Source organism: Notamacropus eugenii, chromosome 2, assembly GCF_028372415.1.
Source record: "Notamacropus eugenii isolate mMacEug1 chromosome 2, mMacEug1.pri_v2, whole genome shotgun sequence".
NCBI lineage: Eukaryota > Metazoa > Chordata > Mammalia > Diprotodontia > Macropodidae > Notamacropus > Notamacropus eugenii.
Genome location: NC_092873.1, coordinates 313,881,378 through 313,901,299, shown reverse-complemented (window position 1 = coordinate 313,901,299; position 19,922 = coordinate 313,881,378). Strand labels below are relative to the sequence as shown.

The 19,922-nt window shown below is 35.6% G+C and overlaps 1 protein-coding gene across 23 annotated transcripts in view; it reads left to right on the top strand.

The window, feature by feature from the left end:
* Positions 1–10,479, top strand: part of MYOCD (myocardin) — a 167,189-nt gene extending 156,710 nt beyond the window's left edge. For 22 of the 23 annotated variants that reach the window (XM_072645054.1, XM_072645047.1, XM_072645036.1 and 19 more), the window contains 3 exons: positions 3,688–3,831; positions 6,384–6,441; positions 7,135–10,479. In XM_072645054.1, coding sequence (XP_072501155.1) covers positions 3,688–3,831; positions 6,384–6,441; positions 7,135–7,697 — 765 coding nt within the window. In that variant the 3' untranslated portion in view covers positions 7,698–10,479. Of the gene's footprint in view, positions 1–3,687; positions 3,832–5,232; positions 5,362–6,383; positions 6,442–7,134 lie in introns of all 23 variants that reach the window. The other variant, XM_072645056.1, reaches the window with a different exon arrangement.
* The last annotated feature ends 9,443 nt before the right edge of the window (positions 10,480–19,922 follow it).

Genomic DNA, 19,922 nt, shown 5'->3' with positions numbered 1-19,922 from the left:
GGACTTTTATTTGAATCTTATTATTTACTTGTATATCAAAGTGTCATTGTGCTTAAAATGCAACTGGTCTTATTTCTAAATTGTCATTTTGCTTTGGTGGTTTCCCCATCTCCTTGAGCAAGCCATCACAGTAACATGAAAAGGTTTTCAACCAACATTATGTGGTTATTCATTATGCTAATGTGAAACTATTTCAAAGATTATTTTTCAAGAGAAAAGCTACTTCACACATTGAACAAATATTTATTGAGGGTATGCTAGATACCATGAGTGATTAAAAGATGAATGAAATATTGTCCCTGACTTCAAAGACCTTACAACCTAGGAGTAGGGATAATAAAAGTACAAATGATAAGAAAGTTCCAGTATGCTATTTCATTTCAGAAGGGAGAGTGAATACATCAAGTGGATGAGATCCAAATGGGTGAAAATGGCTACTAGGAATTTAAAGAATGAGATAAGACAGAAGATAGGAGTTCAAGCTGTACTTGATGAGTTAGTTCACAAGGATCAAGCAACTACATTTCAGAGTATTAAAAGCACTGGCAGATGTTATTTCTAAGCCTCTGTCAGTGATACTGGAAAGACTGATATAGAGCTAAATAAGGACAAATGGTGTCCTGATTTAAAGGGAGGATGGGGTGAACAGAGTCCACAAACTTTGTCCAGTGAGCTTGAATTTGCTTTCTGGTAAAATTCTTGAACAAATTATTAAAGGAATGATTATTCAAGTCCATAAAAGGAAGTAATGACTACAAAAAGTCAACTTGGCTTAATTAAGAATAAGTTATGCAATAGTTCTAGGGATATGGAAGAAATATGCTGAATACACTCCCTCCCCATAGAGAAAGAGACTGTATAAACAACTGGAATCCAACTTTTGGTAGGAAAAAGAAGCTCAACTGAAACACTAGTAGAGGACAATCAACATGGCAAAAAGAAAAAAATATGGGGAAGACCGCAACTCAGTAAAGACCTGATGACATCACAAGATGAAATCAGTACTGTTCGAGGTAGGAGGTAGCAGTAGAAGCAGCACTAGAAAATTAGAAATGTTGAAGTAGTAGGGACATTTGTGAGGCAGTTTGAGTTTTCCTTACTCCTTGGCTTCCTCTGGCACATATATTCTCTGTTTATGTGCCCCTTCCATGTATGTTTCCTCTCACTTGTTGGTGTGGTAACCTATGGGATAATAATACATTTAAGTACATGATAGAGTATGGAAGCAATTTTATCTGCATTTTATCTGTATTATAAATAATGTAATTTATCTGTATTATAAATAATGCTGTTTACTCAAATGCCATTTGCTTTGTTATGCCATACTTCTTTCATTCTAACTTTCCATAGCATTACTAGACTAGTAAATGAGAAGAATACTGTATCTATAGTTTGCCTGGATTTCAGCAAAGCTACCTTCATGGACAAGTGGTAAGATGTGAGCTAGGTGATACTACAACTAGGCAGACTGAGTCAGAACTACAAGAATATCACAAGGATTGGATGGATGTTATTTTTTAGAGCGTAGTCTGTAGTGGTGTATCCTCAAACCTTGGCCTTGTGCTGTTTGATAATTTTGTCAATTAAATTACTCTGTCCCTTCATTGAACTTTGATGATAGCACAGATAACATGATGACCATATATTAAAAATAGCACAAATCTGGGAAGGATAACTCATATTTCAATGAATGATTTGAGATAAAAAATTAATATTGATAATATTAATAACTGATTATAGATTGATAGATTAGAATGTTAGGCTAAGATGAAATTCAATAGGGATAAATTAATTCCAAAAAATAAACTGCATAAGTTGACGATGGATGAATGTAGGGAGGTAATTACTTTCTAGAAAAATTTCTGGGAGTTTTAGTGCACTGCAATTTTAATATGAGGCAACAATATGACATGGAAGTCAAAATAGCTAATGTGATCTTAAATTGCATTTAACAGTGGTGGGAGAAAGAGAGAATGGCCATTTATTAAGTATCTATTACCTGTATTAAACACTTTACAAATATTATTTCATCTGATCCTTAAAAAAATTCTGAGAAGTAGGTGTTATTATTAGTGGCAACTTTTGGTTGAGGAAACCAAAGCAGATAGAAGATGACTGAGTCACCCACAATCACACAACTAAGTGTCTGAATTCCAATTTAAACTCAGGGCTTCCGACCTGATTGTAAACCCAGCACTATCCACTGAGTAAGGTAAATGATGAATCCACTGTATTTCACCTTGTTCCATCCACATGTGTGGTATTATGTTCTCTTCTGTATGCTGTAGAAGAACAATGATAATCTAGAGAATGCCCAGAAGATAGCAGTCAAAATGGCAAAGGAGTTTAATATCATATCATACAAAGATTTGGGGTTGTTTAAACTAGAAAGCAAAAGAGTTAGAGAAGACTGAAAGCTTTCTTCAAGTATTTGAAGGGTGACATATGGAAGAGATATTACATTTATTCTTCTTTGTCTCAGAGGGAGGAAGTAGGAGCAAAAACGCTAGAAGCTTCTGAGAAGCAGATTTCACCTCCACAAACAGAAAAGTTCTTTACAATTGGAGCTGATAAAAAAAATAGAACATACTTCCTTGAAAGTTAATAAGTCAATTATAGAAAGGATTCTTTGTCAAAGATAAATTTGGACTAAATGACTTGTGATCAGGGAAGACATCATGAAGAAGAGAACTTGAGCTTACTTTCAAAGGAGTCAGATTTTAGTGGCATTCCAAGAAGACAGAGTTTAGGGAACAGAGAGTAGCCTAGAGTACTTGAGGTATGGGGTATATGATAGTAGCTGTGGGCTTTAAGGCTGGAATAGTAGTTAGGGCCAAATTGTGGAACTGACTGCTAGGGTAAGAAGTTTGTAGTTTTCATAGGAGACAATGTTTTAGGTGGCTGAGTTACATAATCAAAGAACTATGTAACTGCCAGTATTAGGAAAATTAATTTGTCAATGAGTATAGGATGAATTAAAGAATTTTTTTAAAAAGACCAGTTAATAGGCTTTTGCAATAGTCCAAGTGAAAGGTAATAAAAGCCTGAAACAGGCTAATGGTAGTGGGACTGGTGCTGAGATAATGAATTAGAAACTGCATCAGCAGAACTTGGAGACTCATTAGAGATAAAAGCCGGGGGGAGGATGGAGTAAAATATCAATCAGTGATTTTGATCCTGATAGAAAAAAAATGGTATCATTAAAAAAGTTAGGGAAGTTAAAAGTGAGAACTGGTTTGTGGAGATAGGCTCATGGATTTTAGATTGGAATATATGTCAAAGGTCAAATAACCCTGGTTTCAGTTTTAGGAAATATTGAGTTGAACTTAAGTTACTCGATTTTTAGATGTGTGGCGGAACCAAGACCAAATGTAGGAAAGTCGATTACAAGAAAAAAAACCTGACTAATAATTAGAATAATTAGAAAATTAAAACTGATTCGTTGAAAAGTAGTTTATTTCTTTTTACTCAGAGGTGGTACTAGGATGGAAAAGACTTGTATATGTTTATAGATATTAGAGAAGTAGCCAATGTATAGGAAGAGATTGAAGATGAGTGAGAGGGCTGGGATAATGGGAACAAATACTAGGGATGGAATGAGATGAAACCTCTAAGATCCCTTCCAGCTATAGATCTTGAGGCTGTATCTGAAGATACGTCATTTTTATCTCTTGTTCCTTTCTGTAGAGCTCAGGAGTACAAGATGGCAGTACTTCGGGCTTCTCTTCTGAGTCATCCAATATCCACACTCCTTTCCTTGGTACCCAACCAGACAGTAGGCAAGTTACCAGAGTCAATACTTCTTCCAAAAGCCCTGATACAAAACACAAGGTAAGCTTCTAGGAATATTTTTTATGGACATCACTTGAATCTTTCTCCTGTCCAATCTTTTCCTTTATTAGAACAAATAACTGAATAAAATAAGGAAAAAATTTAAAAAAACAAATATTTTATCCATTTTGGAGTTACTTATATGACTCAGAGGGATATGAATTTGAAGATGTCACAGGAATCTGATAGTACAATGGAAATGTCTTCTTTTAAAATCCATTGCTCCTCCCTCACATTGCCTTGCTTATTGTTGTTCAGTTGTGTCTGACTCTTGTGTCCCCATCCATGTGTTTTCTTGGCAAGAACACTGAGGTGATTTACCATTTCCTTCTCTAGTGGTTTAAGGAAAACAGAGGTTAAGTGACTTGCCCAGAGTCACACTCCTAGTAAGTGTCTGAAGTGGGATTTGAACTCAATTCTCCCTGACTCCAGGCCCAGAATTCTGTCCACTGAGCCATTTAGTTGACCCCTTCTGGGATTGCACAGAAGTCTAAGAAGACCATTACAGTTCACACCACCCCAAAACTGAACTCAGCATCTATCAACACACCAACTCCTTGTGACTTCAATTTCTATGAATAGCGCTATTATCATAGCAGGAGGAGTAGGTATGATATGTTTGGAAAACAATAAAAACAACAACCACAAGCTGTTTGGTTTCATGGTGGAAGGTTTATGTAGGTGCACAGTGGAAGCTAAAATCAGAAGCCACTCTGGAGAGTAGTCATTGCTATAAAGGTATTAGGGCATAAGGAGCATAGCCGGAAAACATCTCCTCTGCAGAAGAGAGCATCTCTACTAGCGAGAAGACTTTGAGAGAAGAATTTCAAACAAAAAAGATCTCTATGGCCCGAGTGAGAAGTGGTTGGTTACAGAGTAGTGGAAGGAAATGGCAACCTATTCCCAAGCAAGATGTTGTTGCCTCCATAGAAAAGAAACTGAGATGTCCAGACAAGTGTATAAGGTAAACCTTTTGAATCAAATAAAGCTGAATTTAAGGAATCAAAATGTGGCTTACCCTTCTTTGGGAATACACATAATTTTTTTAATTGAAAGATGCAGAAAAGAAATTTTCTTGATCTTTTATGACTTTGTGTTTAACTTCTTATTTTTTCCTTTCCTCCTCTTACTCTTTTGCTGTCAGAGAAAGAAACCCCTCCTAAAGGAAAGCATATAGACAAGACAAGACTGTAGCCAGAGTAGGCTCCCACAACTACAACTGAGACTATGCTATCGAGATTGATAAATTGGGAAACATTTTGCTAGGAGGTTTACCCATACCACAAGACAATATGTTTTGTTTGTTTTTGTTTTGATCTCGATTACCAAAATTAGAACTACTCTTTCAAAAAAGAGATGTGCTATTCATTGATCACCTTTCCCTGTATTTCCCTCATGCAGATGGCTGTTTTACATTCTTCTTGTCAGGCAGGGCCAAAACTTTCTATTCCATCCCCAACTTTTTCAAAGTCAAGTTCAGGATTTTCAGAGGTAACACAGCCTGCCACTTATGAGGATGCAGTAAAGCAGGTAACTGCATGATTTTTTTCTTTCTAGAATAGGGGTTCCTAAACCAAGGTCCACACATCCTCAAAAAGTACATGGACAAATTTAGGGGGCCCATGAACCTGACTGAGAAAAATCCTTATTTTCACTAATCTCTAGCCAAAATTTAGCATTAAAGTTAACTAGGTAGATAGGGTTCTGGACTTCATATCAGGAAGATTTGAGTTCAAATCCCAGATCAGCTAGGTGACCCTGGGTAAGTCATTTAACCTCTGCCTGCCTCAGTATTCTCAACTATAAAATGGGGATAATAACACCTAACTTCCAGGGTTTTGTGAGGACAAAGTGAGATAATATTGTAAAATGCTTTGCAAATCTTAAAGCACTACACAAATGCTATCTATTATTGTGGTTATTATTTTTTTCAATTATTCGAAAATGTTTTTTCAATAATGGATCCTTTCTTTCAGGATCAGTGAGCTTCATTTTTTAAAAAATGAACAGAAAAGCCAGAAAAAGTTGACATTCAAGATAAAGACAAGACATAAATCTTCAAAACTAGCAAGAGAACTGGAGGCCAAGTAGACTCTACCTCTATTCAAAGGCATTTGCTATATTTAAAGTAAATCTCTACCAGATTTTGGGCTGAGATGCAAATAAAAAATTTTAAGTTCAAACATTCATTAAGTTCACTCTAGTAGAATATCAATCAATTATTTGTACCAAATTTTAGTAAGGAAAAGTTAGTATTATTGTGAAGTTGGAAGGGGGTAAGAACCAGCTTCCCTACTTAAAAAATATATAATACACCAAAGATAGAAACCTTTAAAAAGAAAGGAGACTCTGCCTTTTCTGTGCTCCTTCATTTAACTTCATTTTTTTCTTCTTTAAAATGAACTCTGACTCAATTTTCCCCTAAACATTAAAGCTGCTTCTTTAATTTGACTTTTGATTTATTTTTTCCCATTTTAAAGCTAATGATTGACCCTGGTAGACAGGATAAATGACTTTCTAACTGCTCTGTTCTCATGTGGTTTTCATTGTAGCAAATGATTCAAAGTCAACAGATGGATGAACTCCTTGATGTCCTCATTGAAAGTGGAGGTATGAAGCCATTGCGTACGGTATTCTCACAGGGCAGGAAGTGGCACCAACCAATTTGCCATTTTCGATGCATTTATTGGTGATTAGAAAGTTAGAAAAAGAGCTAAAGTAGTCTATTCATCTATTACTGGCACTGAACTTGTTTTTTTTAGCATTTACATTGCCCTTGAGTTTCCAATCCATGCTCATTGTCCAACAGAGAAAAAGGGAACAAAACTTTAATATTTTGCCACTTTGGTAGACAGTTCCTCACTCTCTCCTTCCTGTAGTTATTTTATTGTCTCATCCATTTTCATTCTTTTTATCTTTTAATTTATCCCCCTTTTCCTATTTTTTTCCATTGTAACTCTCCTAAATTTCTTCTAGTGTAGATTAAATCTCCTTTCTTTCTTGTTTGCAACAAGTAGAAAGGAGAACATTTTTAATGTTTTGGCTCACCTACACAGAATTGAATTCATGTAGCAAATTTTAAGCTATTTATTTAAGTTATATGTAAATAGAAATTTATGCTATTGCACCTGGTCAAATACCAATCTGTATTAAAACTAGCAAACAAATTGGACAAATCTTTTACTTGATTTTCTTTTCTGTTAAGATGACTTAATTGAATTAATACCTTCAATTCAGATCTTTACATCATATCTATCCTGAATTTGGACAGTCTAACTAATGTAATCATTTGTGTTTTAACAGAAATGCCGGCAAATATCAAAGAAGATCGTTCATGTTTTCAGAAAGCACAAAAGATAACTGGATCTTCTCAAAGTCTTCTCCACAAATCCTCTAGCCCATTTGAGCATATCTCTTCAGCAACCCAGCTCTCTTTTGATCACTGCACAACTAATAGTGACAATCACTTTGAAGTCTTATTAAATTCTCACAGTCCCTTGGGCAAGGTCAGCGATGTCACACTTCTAAAAATTGGAATTGAGGAATCTCAGTTTGAAGGGATTATGGATAGATTCTCTGACAAAGCAACAGATGAACTTTTAGGTTCTCATGAGATCTTGCCAGCTCCTCTCTCCCCCATACAACCTCAACTTTCACCTTCCTCCATAGATGGAACAGGTTTGCAGATGAGCTTAACAGAATCTCCCTGGGAAACTATGGAGTGGCTAGACCTTACCCCACCAAGTTCTACAACAGACTTTAGTTCTCTCACTGCCACAGGACCAAGCATCTTCAACAGTGATTTCTTGGATATTACTGATCTCAGTTTGAACAGCACCATGGACCTTCATTTACAGCAGTGGTAAAATACCAAATGTGCAATACTAAGTATGAACAGTAATGCATTGAAGAAGGATGAAAATACCTGATCACAGATGCCTTTATTATTAATAGAAGAGATAAAGTCAAAAAGAAGCAATACAGGATTTAACTCCAACCAATAAGAAGAAAATTGACTCTTTATTATATAAAGTTTACCAAACTGTTTGCTACTGAGAATAATGCAAACTATAAATTTCGTAGTTGGATTTTTTAGACTACAGGTGCCAAGAATGTCTTTCAGTGCCTCTAAAAACATGGATTTTAAAAAAACACAGAATTTTTCTCAGGCATTGTTTGGGTCTTGTCTCATCTTAAACTGAAACCCATTCACATAACTGGACAATTCAGCACATAAGGTAGAAGGGAAAAGAGAATTGCTTTAAGAACAAATAGAATCATAAAGACCCAGTTCAAACTTAGGGAACTGGAATGTCTTCATATTATAGGCCACTCACTCATTTTCCAGGGATGATACTGCCTATGCATTAATCTGGGGGGAAATGTTAGCTTCCTTAGGGAAATCTTTGGATAGCTTTTGAGCCATCAGTGGAAAAGGACAAAGCCCATTTGATTCTAGGGAAGCTAGGTCACCTCAGCAGCTTTCAGCAATAATGTTTTTCCAGAGACTGGTTTCGATCAGGAGCATAGGCCTTTTTTGGTCCTTGATGATAGCTAACACATCCAAAGGACCCAGGTCTACCCTGAGGGTTCTGTTAAGCACCCTCTTCACCTTCATGCCTTAGCCAAGCAGCTACCATTATTTCTTGAGAAAAGGAGCAGTGTATATGAAGTTGAGTGGGCTAAAAAGTTCAATTTCTGTTCTCTATAAAGAAAGTCATTAAAAGGAGTTTGATACTTCACCCTTCAAATCTCCAGTGAGAGAGAAGAGGCTGAGGAAAGTGGTGTCAGTCAAGACTTGAGTCAGCAGAATGGTGAGGAAATAAGAGGTAATAAGCTTAACCTCGGAGAGGTATCAGCAGAACAACTTTTAGAAGAAGCTGAAGAAAGCCATTATTTCAGTCAGGAATAGAAAACTATTTAGTGTCATATTTTATAAGGGTAAAATTCTGTAAATTACTGTCTGGCCTTCTGATGATAACATCGACATGGGTCTTCATTATTCATGAAGTTCAAATTTCATTTTTAGTGTGGGGGAGGGGGGTATGTGTGATCCACCCTAATTCATATTTTCCCTCTTCACTTTCCTTGCAACTTGTTCATCTCCTTTTACTGTTCTAATCCTTTTTTCTTTCTGTGCCTCCTCTATTTTTCTTTTTACTCCTAAGCCTTACTTTAATGAGAAAGCATAACTGGTAAGGTCTGACAGAGCAACAAAATTTTCTGATAATGCTATTTGGAAACAATAATGCACTCAGATCCATAGAACAATGCCTCCTCCACTATCACAAGAACTTCCTTGAGAAAAAAAAATTCTTGTGAAATGTTTCATAAGTCTCTCAGGTAACAGGTCATTATATTCCCATTTGTTTAGTAAAAAGCCATTCAATCATTTGATGTTTTATAAAGATCCACTTCAGAAAAACTGGTTGCTGTCATGCAGATGGTAAGTAGAGGTTTTTAAAAAAAATGTCTATGTAATATAGTTTGCAAAACTAAAGAAAGAAAACACAGTTGCACATTGTAGGGAAAAATTGTAGGGTTAGGGGATCAGTGGAGAGTAGTCTTATCTGCATTCCCTGTGACTTTTTGGATTTGGGCTAGGAGCTACCAAGAATGTTGTAGAATATTTTCTTCAGATCAGAACTGGTTACTTTGGAAGATATAGAAAGTAGTTATAGGTTTGTTTTTAATCACAAATACACTATTTCCTTCTATTTTTACAAATACTATTCACTCTGCACTTCTGAAATAGAAAAAAAAAATCAATTACCATTTTCATGATGTTTAGGATTTCTCTTGGAAAATCAAAAATTAACAAGTCACTCTAGTGTCATCTGTAAAAAGTGTTTAAACAATCATTTTGGTGACTGCCGCCATTATACAAGCTTCCAGGCTCCTATTCTGATGGGAAAATGTTTTTCTGGCCTCCAAAGCAGTAGTAACCATCCATGCATACCTGCTTAGCTGCTATGAAATGATGCCTGGATATATCCTACAGGAACTTTCTGATTGAACTCCAAGACTACAATGAAATAACTGGTTGCTCCCGTCTAAGTGCCTTAGAGAATGGTTCGTGACACCAATAACAGATGTGAAGAAACAAACTGGTTTCAACAAATCCCTCTGGAAAAGTCCACTAAGAATATGCAATTTGTCTTACTTTCTTCATATCTAAATTACCACTCTATATTGCTTTAAAAGATTTATGTGGGACATCTATTCAGCTTAGGCATCATTCCTGAGTATCCAAGTGGACAAATCATCATTTCTTTGAACCTAAAGATATGAGAAGGGAAGCCTCATTAATACATTCCTCATGCTCATGAGATAATATGATCTTACTTAAATCCTAACTTCCTTCTTGGTACATATTGCCACATGCCATGTTTGTTTGTTTTTTTCTTTCTTCTTAGTTCCTTTTAAAAACAATCATGCAATAGTTTGTGTAATTTTCTCTGTTATTTCTCTCTCTGATGAAGTGCTGTTGTCTTTCTGACAAAAAGGTAAGAGCTAATTAGGAAAATTCCTGAAACGTGTTGGTGTATTTTGTTCTTTTGCTTAGTGGAACCCATTTAGGAAATATCCTGGTTTGAATCTATGTACACAGCAGTTGAACTATTCTGATTAAAAGTTATTTTGTTCCAATACGCTCCAGAAAATCAACCTGAGACACAAAAAGAAGAACCCCAGAATGATTAGTCTCTATCACTCACTCAGCAACCATGATACAAATAAGTAATATTCACAGAGTATTCTCTCCTCTCAAGAAATAATAACAAAAATGTCAGAATACCAAATTGCTATGGTCCAACCAAAATTTCTGTCATTATCTCCTTGAGAAGTACAACCTTAGGGATTCTCTGGAATGCTAGAATAATTGGGTTTTGTTCTTCCCAAACAACAGGGAGGATCATTAGAGGAGAAACTTCCAGCATTCTCTACTAACAGAAGTTTATTATTTCAAGTCTTTGCTTGCTCCTGTGATAAATACCCATTTATCTGTCTCTTATGGTAAATTAAAAGTAGATGAAAGTATGAAGTCACAGTCCTGGACCCCCTCCAGTAAGGAATTATTATATGCAAAACAATCTAATTATAATGAAAAATAGAATTAGAGGACTTCTTAAACCTGGAAGTTCTGGGAAATATAAGGTACAGTCAAGATTTTTACCATTGTAATACATTCTGGATAGCATCAGAAGCAGATATTACCAAAATTGTGGCTCATGGAGTCACAATTTCAATATCAAATTGAAAAGGACCCTCCAATTCAATCATATCTTATTTTTTTTATATTTCCATATCAGTCCAAACTTACTCAAGTGAAATAGTAAATTTATCAGTGTTGCAAATGCCTTCAACTATGATCATTAGTAGTTGCCTACTGTCAGTCATATTATAAAGATGACCTATATTCTACTAAATTCAAACATCATTTCAGGGATGTACCTTAGTGAAAAATTGAGTCACATTGTTCCCGGAGAAAATAATTTTTAATTTTGCCATTGTAGTAAGGTAAATAACAGAAAGGGAAGACAAAATTTACATTCCTATATGAAAGGTAGCTTTAGCTTTTCAAATTAATTTATATCAGATCTGAAAAAGTATATGCTATTCTTCTGACTAGTCCTTTTTCTAAACAATATTTCTCTGTATTCTTATAGAGTCAAAACCAAACATTTTCCAGGTGAAATTTTTAAAATCATATTTCTCAACAAATATTTAATGAGCAAGGCACATGGACTATGTAAGGCTATTATTCACCTGATGGTGTTAGTTCAGTCCAGGAAAAAAAATAGATAAAATGCTATTGCAGAGTAAATAGTTCTATGGGGCATGTTGCAAATATTATGTTGGTATTAAGGTGGCTATTATGTATTAATAAAACTATTACAAAATTGGGAATGGCAGGGCACCTTCATGTGAGGTATGCCTGTAGAGAATTGACTCAATTACTCCAAACATTTGCTTAACATTGGAATATTTTAGGGGATGGTAAATGTAGCTCCAACTATGGATATTGGGAAAGAAAAGGACCATGGTATTTAATTATTCTCAGTGATCCCACTAGGGAGTAGAAAAAAACCTGTTTTTATATAAAGATATTTTCCTCTGTTTCATAAATAGGAAGTGAAAAATCACTTAAGTAATGGGTGTATGGGGAGAGTCTTTCGCTATGTAGCAACACCTCTCATATGGCTAAATGGATAGCTACTTACCTCACATATGGCTATATGGATAACTACTCACTCTCTGGTCCAACTAGCACACTTACTGTCACACAAGTAGGTGTAGATTCCCAGAAAAGGGCTACCACCATACAGTTCCACCCAAACTATCAGAGTCCTAGGCAGCTCTGTCTGATAAATGTCTGGCAAACAATCAGTTCTCTGGCAGGAAAAATTATGCATAACATATTTTTCAGTTTAATCTTCATTATTACCATTTTTTCCACCAGTTTCTCAAGACTAACAACAAAATTGTATATCAAACCCTGATTTGTAGCATTTGCTGATTTCCAAAGTGAAATTTTCACACTGATAATTTAACAGTCATGAGGCAGTTGGAGCTGGCTCCACCACACTTCTTGTCCTAAGCTTAGACAAACCTATTCACTACTCAAATTCTTGAAATTCCACGTTTCAATTTGCACAGCCAGCCACTTGCAATAATGAAACTTTTAGATCCTAATCATAATTATTAACATAACAATAAGGCAAAACTCACAATTCTATCATAGGTACGCATACTGAAGCAAAACCATGAATGATAAATACATCACAATTCACGCACTGTGTATGACATAAACTTTGGTCATACTTCCCCAATAACATCTTCAGATTCTGTAGGGAAGTTTGTGCATACACTTAGAGAAACCTGTCCAAAAGGATGGGTAAGAAAAATCCATGTGCTCAAGGTTCCTGTGTTTGTCCTTCATTCTAGAAGAGGATCATGACAACAAGATTATGACTTTGATTTGATTGAGGGAGGGCTGTGCAAGGTCATCGGCCTCACTTTCTCCTCCTGAGCCATCTGGGTCCAGTGGCCTGATATTCATCAGGATGACTGGAGATGGCCCAGGATGCAATGTGAGACCCTGGTCATTTTAGGCTAAGGTCTTATCACATTCTCACTTTGAGTGAGTTACACCCATTCAATGAATAGGCTTCTTTAAGTGACTCAAGGGATGGCCCCTTTAATAAAAAAATAAAAAAAAAAAACTGGGAGAAGACCCTCAGGGCTTCTGGGTAAAAATGAAACAATTACTGTTTAGTTATTACATTCACTCTGGGTTAGGTGGATTGGGACTTGTCCAGTCTATAAGCTCCAGAATGAATTGAGTTTAAGGTTTGATCTTCGAGCAAGAAATGTAGCCAGTAAACCCAAAGGAAAAAAATGCAGCTTTTGTCCATGAAGTGTACCATTCCCTGGTTAGAACACCAGAGAAGAGGAGAGGAGAGAAGAGGAGAGGAGAGGAGAGGAGAGGAGAGGAGAGGAGAGGAGAGGAGAGGAGAGGAGAGGAGAGGAGAGGAGAGGGAAAGGGAGAGGGAAAGGAGAGAGAGAGGAGAGGAGAGGAGAGGAGAGGAGAGGAGAGGAGAGGAGAGGAGCTGCTACTCGTTCACAGGTTGTATTTGTCCTTCACTCTCGAAGAGGACCATGACATCAAGATGATGACATGACTTTGCAGTTGACTTTGATCTGAGTGAGGAAGGGCTGTGCAAGGTCACCAACCTCACTTTCTTCTACTCTGTGCTCAAGGTAACATAACTCTGAAACCGTAAATCAGTGTCCTCTCTCTGTCTCAGAAATCTTTCATAAAACTGCTTTGTTTGATGAATCTAACTTCCATGTTGATTTATTACTTCCATTGCTAAACTGAATCGATTCAGTTTGCTTGAATGGATGTCACAGATGACCTAGGTGATGCAATGACTGAATTATCTGTTTCTCTGCTTCCAATCTGTTCTTGTTCTCAGCTAGACTTTATTTCTCAGTAGAGACTTCAGCATTTATTACTTATAATCTCAAATTTCATTCTTTTATATGTCTTTCTCTTATCCTTCTAGGTTCAGATTTCCACCACGGTTTATAATTAGTAATCGTATTTTTTATCTTCTATCTATAATTAGACAAATTCCATTTGCCCCAAATTGATACAACAGTTCTGGTGTCTATAACTTTCCAATATATTAGATTTTGTCACCTTCAAAACCTAGAAATAACATGGAACTCCAATTATGGTCTCACTAGAGTGGAATTCAGAAAGACTATTACTTCCTTTGCTCTGAAAGTTGTACTTATACATTCCAGTATTGCATTAGGTTTTGTTTGTTTGACTGTCATGTCACATTATCCAAAAGTAACTACTTCAGAGGAACTGTTTATCTTGGAACTCTGAGCAGCCTTAACTAAGCAACAAACGTTAAAGAAGCAGTAACTTATACTTAGAATGTCTCTTACCATTCATTTGGCCAGGGTTGTTCTTCTACTACTTAAAAACATCTTAAGAATCTGACACTGTGTCTCTTTTCACTCTTACGTAGAGAACAGTGTTAATAAAGCCTCCCTTCTGGCTTGTGAAATACTTAGCATACTCTGGACAAAGGAGAGAATGCTAGGCAGGTAACAGCAAGACATCCTCCCCCTGTCCACTCCTGCCTTTGGTGTGTGTTTGTGTGTGTGTGTGTGTGTGTGTGTGTGTGTGTGTGGGTCTGTATGTCTGTGTGTATCTGTATCTGTGTATCAGGCTCCTTGATGTGAACCTCCATCTTTCCTGTCACTAAGTACAAAGGATTCTCTTTCATCCTCAGCTAACCCCCATTCTCCACATCACATAGGTGTTCTACCTAGGATAGCAGTGCTACCGCTTACTGGCAGATACATTCCTGCAAAGATATCTAGTTCTCATTGATCACAAGTTAAATGTAGAATGATGCAGCTGCTAATAAAACTAATGCAATATTAAACTTTATTAATTACATGATAATGTCTAGATTAGTATGGACAGAGTGTTTATTATGTACTATACAATGGACTTAGTGCTGGAGATAAAGATACAAGCAAGCAAAATATTCCCTGCCCTCAAGGAATTTATATTCTAACAGAGGAAGACAACGCATAAAGAGAAGCTGGTAAGTTGGAGGGTGGGTGGGCAGCATAATTCCAAGGGCAGAATCCAAAATTCTATTGTAGGGAAGAAGTGGGGATGATGGCTCAAATGGAGGTGGTATAATTCAGACCTAGTAGCCTAGAAGTGAAAACTGTACATATATTCATAGACTGATAAATTCTTAAAGTTGTAGCGATGATGTATTTTATATATATATATATATATATATACATATACATGTATATTATATATATAGGTATATGAGGGTATTATATAATGTCCTACATACAGATTGTATATGTAATCTAGCTCAAATGAATCCTTTCTACGGTATCTCCTGACAAGTGGTCATCTTAGGAAGTGGGAAAGAAAATTTATCAACCTACTGTTTGCAAGAACCTATTCTAAGTGTTTTAAAACTATCTCATTTGTCTTCATAACAATGCTGCTAGGTAGAGGCTGTTATTATCCTCATTTTATAGTCAAAAAAACTGAGATGGACAGAGATTAAGCAATATGCCAACACAGCTAGTAAGCGGCTGAAGTTGAATTTGAGCCCAGATCTTGACTCCAAGGTCAGCCCTCCATCCACTGCAACACCTAGCTGTCCTTATGTGACCGTTTAGTGCAAGGATCTCCATTGTCTCAAACCACACCTGAAGTATTGTACTTGTTTCTAGATATCACTTTTTAAAATCTTGTTATTGATGCCTTTTTTCCCCACGTTACAATCATTTTTCAATACATTTCTTTCTCTAGATCTATTGAATCTTCCCTTGTAATAAAGAAAAACAATTTAGAAAGACATATTGACAAAGCAAATAAGTTAAGTGTATTTAATATTCCATACCCAGACCAAAGAATTTAGAATTGAGAGGATACATTTCCCTTGTATCTCCCATTACATATCTGACAATGAACATTCAACTTCTACTTGAAAATCTCCAATGAGAGGGACCCTACATCAACCTGAGGAAAAATAGTCTAATTACAGTACTAGTAGTTACAAGTTTTGTCCTGACATCTAGTCTAAGTTTGTCTCTTTGCCACTGCCACCCACAGCTCCTGATTCTTACCCCTGAATTCAAAAGAGTGAGACTCTTCTCTCTTCCACGTGATAGCCCTTCAAATACTTGAAGACAACTATCATGGCCCCTCTGAGTCTTATTTTATTACAGACTAACTATCCTCACTTTCTCCAACCAATCCTGTGTGTCATGAGCTTAAAACTATGCCGACTGCCATCCTCTGGACTCTCTCTCTAAACTGTGGCACTCAGAAGTGAACACAGTACTCCCCCACAGTATTTACCAGAGGAGAGGACAGCAGGATTATTTATTGTCTCCTTGTTCCTGAAAGTTATACTCTGCAATACAATTATCATGTTAGGGTTTTGGAAGTGCCATATAATATTTTTGATTCATTTTGAGCTTACCTCATATTAACACTCAGCTCTTTTCTCAGGCAAATTGCTATCTAATCATACAAGTCAAGATGACAAGCATTTATTAAGCATCTACTATAGACCAGGTCCCATGCTAAGTAAGCTCTAAGGCAAAAAAGGTAAAACAACAAGAAAACAGTCCCTAATCTTAAGGAGTTCACTTACATTTTGTGGAGTCAACTTTTTCAACTCAAATGTAAGAGTCAAAATGTTGGAAACTTTCACAAACTTCTTGGGTTCTTAGTTATCCATACTCTGTGTTAGTGTCCCCCACCCCTTACACTTTGGGTCATAGAAATTTACTATGATAGGACCAACATTTGTCATAGCTTTTGTTTTCTCACTCACAACATAGGGAAGTTTTACCTAAAAAAGAAGATAAAAGTGATCCTCAGAACTGATTGGTCTATATGATTGGTACTGGGTTCCTTAATGCCATTTTCTCATCTTCTAAGGGTATAAGAAGGCTCAAATACATGGAATATAGGCCCTTCAGACTTTCTGGATTGATGAAGAGCATGAAAGTCTTGTAATCCTGTCCTGCTAACCAGATGTGTTTCCATATGGAGAAAAGGGGGACTGTCTTCAGAGAAGCTAAATACGTCTCTATACCTCTGTTGTATATCCTTTCTGTATCAGGGTAGGTTAAATCTCCTAGTGTTTAATAGTCAATGATTTGTAACTTTTTTCACAATCCATATTAACCCTGATCTGAGAGTGATGGCATTAGAGCTATGCTTTCAACATAAGCCATCTATACCTTCATACAAATTGTAATAAAAATGTTAAACAGTGCATAGCACGGGTTATAATCCCTGATTTGGGGAAAGGCTAAATGATGGTGGTTAATTTGAGTTCAGGTAATTTGAACCAAAGTAGACAGATTGTGTGTTTGCACTAAGACAGCAGAATATACTGAGCTCTCCCCCCGCCCCGTCCAAATGGAGAATCACCAGGCTGCCTGAAGATAGGTGAACTGACACAGGTTAGAAAGATGGACCGCATTAAAGCTTCTATGCTGAACAATATTGAAATCTGGCCAATGAATGGTCATTGCCTTTGTAGAATAGGTGAGATATGGAAACCAAGTCTCAAAAACAAATAAAACAAAACAAAAACTATGCAAGGCCAAGTACAAATACCTACCCCACTCCACTGGAGACATTCTATCAAGATGCCATCCAATCTATAATAGGTATTCTTTGAAAAAGATCACTCAACTGCAAAAAATATCATTTAAATATATAAGGTTACATTTCTTCATCTTTTCTATAAGAATAACATAAATCCTGATTTTTTTATAAAATGTTTTGCTACAATCTAGGTAAACTATATATAGCACACTCCCTAGATCTTCCATTTTAGTGACTATGTCAAAAAAGAAAATATGCTTTGTCTAGCATGATCTGTTCTTAACAAGGTCATTAATAATTACCATTTTCTTTTCTGGATGTTCACTAGAGAGCTTTTTAATAACCTTTTCTAAAACCTTGCCAAGAATTCAAAATGAGCTTATTGTGTGGAGACTATGTGTTCCCTTTTGTGATAATAAAAACATCTAACCTTCCCTAATATTGCAGCTCCTCTTATTCTCCACAATATTTTGACTATCATACTCAATCTTCATAATATTTTTCCATTTTAGTAATTTGTTTTTGCAGCATATTTCTTTCTTCGGTCACTCTCCCAGAGATCCAGTTCATGTGACAAATAGTATTTTTAAAGACTAAGAGAAAAAGAAAAGGAAAAAATCAGCAAACTAATGTAAATATTCAAAAACATGTAATGTGCAAGATGTATGAACCTGCTACCTCCACAAAGGAGAGTCTCCTCTCATTTCTCTTTATTCAAGTCATGCTCAATCTTAATAATTTTATGACATTCACTTTTAATGTTTTGGTGTGTGGTTGTTCTGCATTGTAGTACTTGTGCATATCATTTTCTTGGCTCTGCTTACTTCACAATCAATTCATATTTATTACATACTTCATATCAATTCATATTTACATACTTCTCTATATTCACCACAAATATCATTTCTAACAGCAGAGGTATTCATATACCACAATATGTTTAGCCAGTCTTCACTAAATGAGCATTGACTTTGTTTCTAATTCTTGGCATTAACAAAAAAAATTAAGCTATAAGTATTTTTTTCTGTATATGAGAACTTTCTTCTTATCAAAGGCTTCCTTGGCACACAAGTTCAATAATGAAGCCTCTGAGTTAGTCATTTTACTTGCATAATTCCAAATTGCTTTCCAAAATGGTTGTATGATTTCACAGCTCCACCAACAATGTATGTGTGTGCCTAATATCCAACAACACCTCCAACAATGATTATGGACTTTTAAAAAAAAATAATTTAAAGTGTGAGGTAAAACCTTGGGGTTGTTCTGCTTTGAATTTTTTTTTATCACTACTGATTTGGAGCACTCTTTCATCTGGTTGCAAATACTTTGCAAACCTTCAGTTGAGAACTGTGTCTTCATATTCTCTGACCACTTCTTAATAGAAGAATGGCAGATAGATGACAGATAGATAGATAGATAGATGATAGATAGATTATAGACAGATAGAATTTGTGTGTGTGTATACATATATACACACACACACATATATATATATATCTTAGATACCAAGCCCTCATGAGAAAAATCTGATGCAAATTTTTTTCCCCATTCAATCACTTCCTTTATTATACTAGGTGCATTAGTTTTGTCTGGGGAGAAGCTTTTCAGTTTTATGTAATCAATGTTTTATCTGTTATAATGGTCTCTATCCCTTTTTTTATTAAGAATACATCTCCTACCCATAGCTGTGAGAGGAATTATTTTTATAGTATATTCTTTAATATTAAAAATGCATATCCATTTAGAATGTATTGTAGAATATGGAATAAGGTGTTGATCTAAGCCTAATTTCTGCCAGACTACTTTTCAGATTTCCCAATGTGTTTTTTTTTATCAAATTTCCCAAGTAATTTGTTTTCCACTTTATCAGACACTGAATTATTGAATTCTATTGTTTCTAATTCCTCCTTATCTAGTATATTCCATTGATTGATTTCTATATTTTTAAACCATATAAAATGGTTTTGATGATTACTACATTAAAATATACCTATATTCCCCCACATAGTTATAATATGCTTTATAGTTTAAAGTCTGGAAGTTATATTTCCCCTTTACCCCTACCTCTTCCATCATTTCCCTTGATATTTTGTACCTATTGTTTTTCTGAATGATTTTTGTAACTATTTCTGTCAAGTTCTATAGCTTGTTCATTTGACTAGTGTAGAATTAAAAGTATAAATTAACTTTGAAAGTATTGTCATTTTTATTATATTGGCAAGACACAGCCATGAGCACTCAATATTCATCCTGCGATATATGTTATTCTTTATTTCTTTTAAAAGGGTTTTGTTACTGAATCTACATGTCTTTTATGTGTTTGGTAAATTGATCCCCCAATATTTTATGTATTTTTTAGTAATTTGGAGTGGAATTACTCTTTCTATTGTTGCTTCTTGGA